Raw genomic sequence first — 6607 nt, forward strand, 5'->3', positions numbered from 1 at the left:
CTTCTCAGACCTATACACACTCATCTGTCCAAACATATCCCATCAAACTTTATTTGAGAACTATGCTAATATCACGCTGTAAAATCTGATTGAAGTCAGAACTATGAGAAGTATATAAAATTTTAATAACTTTATCATGAATCCTCATTAATGTTAGTGTTTCTTATTTCTTGCACTTATAGTAGTCCAGGGTTCACACTACGCTTTAACGAGGTGATGATGTTATCTCTGTTGAAGGGCCTACAGTCAACAAGACAGACAAATTTTAAATGAACTGAACACTTGAGTTTTTAAAAAACACTCATTGAATGCTACCTTTTTCTTGCAGCCTCCTCTTACCATTCTCTCGCACCTCTGAAATCTGTAATTCTTTACTTACACCTTCCTTGAGCCAACTTTGCATTTGCCTATGATAACTATCTCTTTGTCTCATCCATTCTAGGCTGTAAACATGCTGTGGGCCAGAACTCAGGTTCACTTATTTGTGTTTCTCATTTCCCTACTCTCACAATAGATAATAGATTATGGTTTCATCAAACAGAGAGAGTTACATTGAATAGATCATTGTGGTTGTGATCTATAGACTTGAAAGTTTTAAAAATTCAAGAATAAAACAATTTGAAGATGAGGCAAGTGAGTGGGTATCGTAGGATTAATATTTATTGAGGGATTCTGGGTCACACAAACTGTTTGCCCAGGCTGGCTTCAAACCGATCCTCCTGATCTCTGCCTCCTGAGTAGCTAGGGTTACAGGTGTGAGCCTCCAGCAACTGGCTATTAAGGATTCTTAACAAACATTAATCTTTCTGGGAAGTGAAATGGCAAAGAGTTTAGAAGATTATTAAAGATAAGACCTACAGGAAGGAATAAAGTTGAAGAAGGGAAAAATAAGGAGATACAATTGATTGCATTTAAAGAGTCTTTTTAGAGGCCAATGTCTTAGGTATAACAAGTAGGTAATGAGGTGAACCACCTTGGCAAAGGTAAGTCTTAGTCCAATTAAGCATATGGGATGGACTGATACCAAGTGAAACTGTCCAATGGACAAATGAAAACCTGGAACTTGATCTGAGAGTGAGATTTGGGAGTCACCACCAAATGAGGTGCTAATCTTCCAGGAACAAGGACATAGAAGAAAAAAACAAAGGGCTGAGGATCTAAGTGTTCCCTCCACTTGGGACCAAAAAAGGAGAAGACATCCAATCAGAAAATAGCACAGGTGATCAGAGGTATCACAAGAGGACCCAGGGGGTTCACGGCTATGGAAATCAATGAAGGTACATTTCTAAATGTTAACGTTGATGATACAGGTACAGCAGAGAGGTGAGAGGAGAGGATCACTACTTTCTGGGCAGTTTTTACAGAAGCTACTGTTTAGATAGTTTAGGAAAAGGGGAAGTCTAATGGGGGTGACAGTGGGAGATAGCAATGAAATCTGGGCATGATTCTCAGAATAACCAAGGGCCCTGCAGCCACAGCAAGGTAAGCATGGATGTTGACAGCCAGGTCTCTTGCATGGCCTCCCCTTGGTGACAGCCCACCAGGAGTACATCTCTCCCTCTCCATCATTGTGTCTGGTGGAGTATATACCTGAGTCAGTCATTTCAACCTCCTAGTGTAAGGCATTTTTATGACACAGTCATGATGAGTGCTTTACGAAGTATGAATATAAATGAGAAACACCTTTACTATGCCAGAGAAATGAAGTTTATTGAGAAGTAAATGAAGTAGCCTCCTTGCATTCCAGAGAAAACCAAAGAAAGGAAAGCAGGAAATGGTAGCATGTGCAGGCAACACCCTAAAGTAACACCCAGACCTCAGATTATAGGGAGCTGAACACCTTCAGAAACAAAGAGAGACAACCTTCAACACAAAAGAGTTTTCCAGTCATTGAAAGTTGATGATGTGTCCTTGTTTTCTAGGTCTGGAAAGTATGTCAGTGTCTAGAAATCACAGTTGGCATGATGAGGTTTCTTAATGGGAACTGAGCCCTGGCAAAGAGAGGACCTGAGGATGGTTCCCATGCTTGATCACTGATGTCTTCAAAGAGGATAAAAGTTGTTCAGTTACAGCAACGCTTTTGACAGCTGCCACACGGTCCACAGGAGTTGCCACTAGCATTGGTTGTAGCACATGGGTTGCAGGGAAGGCTAGGGGAACACAGAGGTTTACAGTGAATTGGGGAAGGGAGGGGAGAGAAAAGTAAGGTACACATAATACCTGTGCTTAAGGAGACAACCTATGAATTCTCCTCCCAAAATGTCATGAATAGAGGTAAAATTTTGATTGGGCTTTCATGTTAATGAAATGTTCTGTCTTACCCAACAGACATAGTTGTGACTAGCAATCTCTCTGCTACCACCTCTCCAATGGCAGTCACCAGAGGCAGGGGCTGTTGCTTTCTCCTTTGCTCATCCACATTTGTGTAGCTATCATGAATCACTGAGTACATAGTAGACACTCAATTGATAATGCGTTGTTTGAAAATACGTCCATCAAATGTGTGCCTCCAATTGTCTTTTTACTTCCACCATACGTGTTATCCCAGAAATCCTTCACCCCATACTCACTTGCAGTCCTCACTCTCCAGCAGGCTTCGGTACGTGTTGATCTCGCACTCCAGCCGGGCCCGGACATCCAGCAGCACCTGGTACTCCTGGTTCTGACGCTCCAGGTCAGCCCGGATCTCACCCAGCTGGGACTCCACATTGCTGATCAGGCACTGCACCTGGGACAGCTGGGAGCTGTAGCGGGCCTCGCTCTCTGTCAGTGTGTTTTCCAGGGAGTTTCTCTGTGGTGGGGAAGACATGATGTCAGGTGGACGCTCCTCAAACAGCCCTCCTCAGACTTCCAAAGAACTCGCAGCTTCAAGAACTGAGGAGAGTGTGGGGCCCATAGGGCATCCCAGTGACTCTGCCTCCCCGTCTTCACACCGCTCCCCAGCAGTCTGAACAATACACACCAGGTTGTGCTGGGCCTGCAGCTCGATCTCCAGGGCATTGACTGTGCGCCTCAGCTCGATGATCTCTGCCTGGCAGGACTGCAGCTGCTCTGAGCTGGACACCACCTGCTTGTTCAGCTCCTCAGTCTGAAACACCAAAAGGGAAGGAGACAGGGTGACGGTCCACTCAGGACCTGGGAGCCTCAAATCTTGACCATGCATGTGCTTAGATGCCCACCTGTTTGGTGAACCATTCCTCCACCTCCCTGCGGTTGGTTTCCACCAGGGCCTCATACTGACACCTGGTCTCGTTCAGCACACGGTTCAGGTCCACACTGGGCTCAGCGTCCACCTCCACGTTGAGGCGGTCTCCCAGCTGGCAGCGCAGGGTGTTGACTTCCTGATGGAGGAGAGGGAAAGAATGAGCCCACTGAATGAAATCTATCTTCCTGCTGTAGAGAAGTGAGCACAACCTAGGAACTCATGTTCATTCCAAAGATTAACAAATGTAAATGTATAGCGATAAACTCAAGCAGGGATCACACCAATCATTTCCCAAAAAAACTGAAACAACTTCACATTTCTTATAAGACATGTGCAAGTCCTTCCGCATTTCCCATTCCACCTCTTTAGGTACCACGTACGTACCCAGTCACACTCAGATATATCCTGATCGACCACTTCTGTCTGCTCAATCTCTTCCCATAGGTGGAAATACCCAAGTATTGAAGCCCTCCTCCCTGTTTCTGAGAAGAGTTCCCTAGCTCCTGTCTGAGGAGACTGACTCATTCATGCTGAGTGCACGTCTTACAGAGCACTTACATCACTCTAACTTGTGTTATATCCCTGTGGTTACATGGCTGTTCTTCCACACTAGACTGTGAGCTCACTGAAGAAAGGGACTAGGACATCTTTCCTTTTTCTTGTTTTTCCTCCATCCCCACCACCAAATTCAAGAACTAACAGTAACCAGCAGAGAGCATGGCTTAATCAATGGATGTCCTTCCTCAGCATCTCCAGCACCTGCCCAACCTTCACTTGTGTGATTGTGAATTAGCAGCTCATCTCACTGCTTCCTGTGGGTACAGCATCATCCTTCTATAGCTATAGTTCTTCAGAGAACTCACGGGGCCTAAGTTATTTTCCCCTGATTTCCAGTGCTGAAGGCTTAGCTCAAAAGCTTTGAAGCCTGCTTTTTAAATTCTTCTTCATACCTCCTCATGATTCCTCTTGAGGGACAGCAGCTCCTCCCTCAGGGACTCCACCTGGGCCTCCAGGTCAGACTTGCACAGGGTCAGCTCATCCAGGATCCTGCGCAGGCCGTTGATGTCAGACTCCACCAGCTGCCTCAGGGACAACTCGGTCTCATACCTGCACAAACAGATCAGAGTTAGAGGATAAGAGCCAGGAAATAAGGCCACCTTCCTCTTCTGTGTCTTGTTTGGATAGGATTAGCCAAGGTCTTTTCAAACTTATGCAGTGTTCTGCCTCTCTTCCATATTTCCCTCATGCTGTGAGGTTGGAGAGCTCCCTTGACTCACCCTAACACAAAAGGTGCACACTGGAACCCATGAGGAAGTTCTTAATTTTGTTGGTTAATAGATCACCAAATCAATCCATTTCCAAAGAACAATTAGCTTCAATTTCTGAATTGGAGGGGTTTAAAAAACCCTTCCAGAAATACCAATACAGGTTGAACATTCTTAATCAAAATTCCAAAAGCTGAAATACTCAAACACCCAAAACTCTGAAAAATTCCACACCTGATCTTATGTGACAGATCAAAGTCAAAACACAGATACACTAAAAATATTGTACAAAATTACCTTCAGGTTATATGTCTAAGATGTATATGAAACATAAATAAATTTTGTGCTTATACTTGGGCCTATCCCCAAGATATTTCATGCAAGCATTCTAAAATTTAAAAAGAAATCCAAAATCCAAAACATTTCTGGTCCCAAGCATTTCAGATAAGGGACCCATAGAACCATGGAAGAGCCATAGCGGGTCTTGGAGGTCATTTGTCCCAAAAAGGCTCAACATACTTGGTTCTGAAGTCATCGGAGGCTAGCTTGGCATTGTCGATCTGCACCACCAGCCTGGCGTTCTCAGACTTGGCACACAGAATCTGAAAAAACGGTTCTAACATGAGGTCCACTTGAACTTGAGAATGTCTCACTGTTCAAAGAAAATCATTTGGTGCTGGATCCCCACATATCCCACTCTCTCACCTTCTGCTGGAGCTCCTCAATGGTCCGGAAGTAGGCCTGGTAGGCAGGGCACACCAAGGGATCCTGCTGCTGGCTCCGCTCAAGGATGCGTCTCTCCAGCTCGGCATTGTCCCGCTCCAGCTGGCGCACCTTCTCCAGGTAGCTGGCCAGGCGGTCGTTCAGGGACTGCATGGTCTCCTTCTCACTGCCATTGAAGGAACCCTCACAGAACCAATTACAGTTACTCACATTGGCGGGGATATTGCAGGCGCCTGGCAGGGTGCAGCTGTGGCAGCTGGGGGGTATGCAGGGCCGGGAGGAGCAACTGGAGCGGCAGCTCAGGTTGGGCAGACAGCAGTTGCAAGCCATGGTACTGGGAGAGGTGATGGAAAAGCTGGAGGTAGATGTGAGTGAGGTTTGAGTCTCTCCTTCCTCCGTGGTCCTTTTATACCCTAATGGTGGGTGGGGACCAAGAAAATAGCATAGTTTCCTTTCCTAATGGTTCAGCTAATTTTTCTTCAAAATATGCTAGTTAGATGCTTCCAAAGAGTCCCCCCTCATCCCATAAAATTATTCCATTCAGCTTGTGTCACACCAGGCTCTTCCTGGATCCTAGTGGTTGATGAAATCAGAGTTCATCAGATAGCTTCAAAGGAGGCAGAATCATCACAGTCCCAAGAGGCTCATCTCATTACTCAGAGGGGAAGACAGCCAGGACACGGGGTGGAGTTGTTGGAGAATCGCAGACTCCTCTTCCATGAACTTCTGCCATTGTGTTCCCTGGAAAGAGAGCTTTAGGTGACCGCTCTTCCAGGCAGCCCTCTCATCCAAAATCTGCCCACGTCTCTGCATCCAGTTGAACTTGTCTTTGTAGCAGAAAGTCACCATGTGTTAGCTGTAGGATCCAGAGCCTTGCCAATGGCTGGGGCTTAGGGAATTTGCCAATACGTGAAGAGGCAATTGCATATTGCTGGTTGGGAAATGGAAGCTGGATGGATGGATAGGAATAGTTGTAAATGGAGGACTGGTCAACTACAGGCCACAAGTTGTGCATGACTTGATTCTCAGGTGGCAATCTTGGGAGACTGGGGAAACTTTAAGAGGTTAGGGTCGTTAGGTGAGTTTTCTGAGGTTGTGTGCATGTAGCTTGAGGGAAATATATATATGTTGAGAACAAGTTCAAGCTATATTATATATATATAATTTTATATATACTTTATATATTATTATATATATGGCTGCATTTTTATAGTTAATTTTTTAATGGAATAGTCACTTTTGATATTGTCCCTGGATGCTTTTGTGCTACAGTGACAGACACGGCATAACAGAGATTGTAGGGACAGAAAAGCCTAAAATACTTACTATATGGCCCTATTCAGAAAAAAAATTGCCAAAGTGCCCTGAAGCAGTCTATCTAAAAATGAGTGTGAGAAGCAGTATCTAGAAGGAA

General features: G+C 45.0%; 1 protein-coding gene across 1 annotated transcript; it reads right to left on the reverse strand.

Moving 5' to 3' along the window:
• Window positions 1–1684: 1684 nt before the first annotated feature.
• LOC141413724 (keratin, type I cuticular Ha4) lies at window positions 1685–5583 on the reverse strand. The gene is made up of 7 exons (XM_074045705.1): window positions 5176–5583; window positions 4990–5072; window positions 4156–4312; window positions 3180–3341; window positions 2963–3088; window positions 2571–2791; window positions 1685–2150 (listed from the first exon to the last, which is right to left on the reverse strand). The coding sequence occupies exons 1-7, from the start codon at window positions 5521–5523 to the stop codon at window positions 2063–2065; spliced, it is 1185 nt and encodes a 394-aa protein (XP_073901806.1). The 5' UTR covers window positions 5524–5583; the 3' UTR covers window positions 1685–2062.
• Between the last annotated feature and the right edge of the window lie 1024 nt (window positions 5584–6607).

Source organism: Castor canadensis, chromosome 11 (assembly GCF_047511655.1).
Source record: "Castor canadensis chromosome 11, mCasCan1.hap1v2, whole genome shotgun sequence".
In the NCBI taxonomy this organism is placed as follows: Eukaryota; Metazoa; Chordata; class Mammalia; order Rodentia; family Castoridae; genus Castor; species Castor canadensis.

Bases quoted from the DNA above. Each gene is read 5' to 3' on its own strand.
- LOC141413724 (XM_074045705.1), bottom strand. From the start codon at position 5,523: ATGGCTTGCAACTGCTGTCTGCCCAACCTGAGCTGCCGCTCCAGTTGC. The intron at 4,313-4,989 runs GTATGTTGAGCC...CTGTTTGTGCAG, and splicing joins TCCGATGACTTCAGAACCAA to GTATGAGACCGAGTTGTCCC. The intron at 2,792-2,962 runs GTGTGTATTGTT...TCCCCACCACAG, and splicing joins TGCAGGCCCAGCACAACCTG to AGAAACTCCCTGGAAAACAC.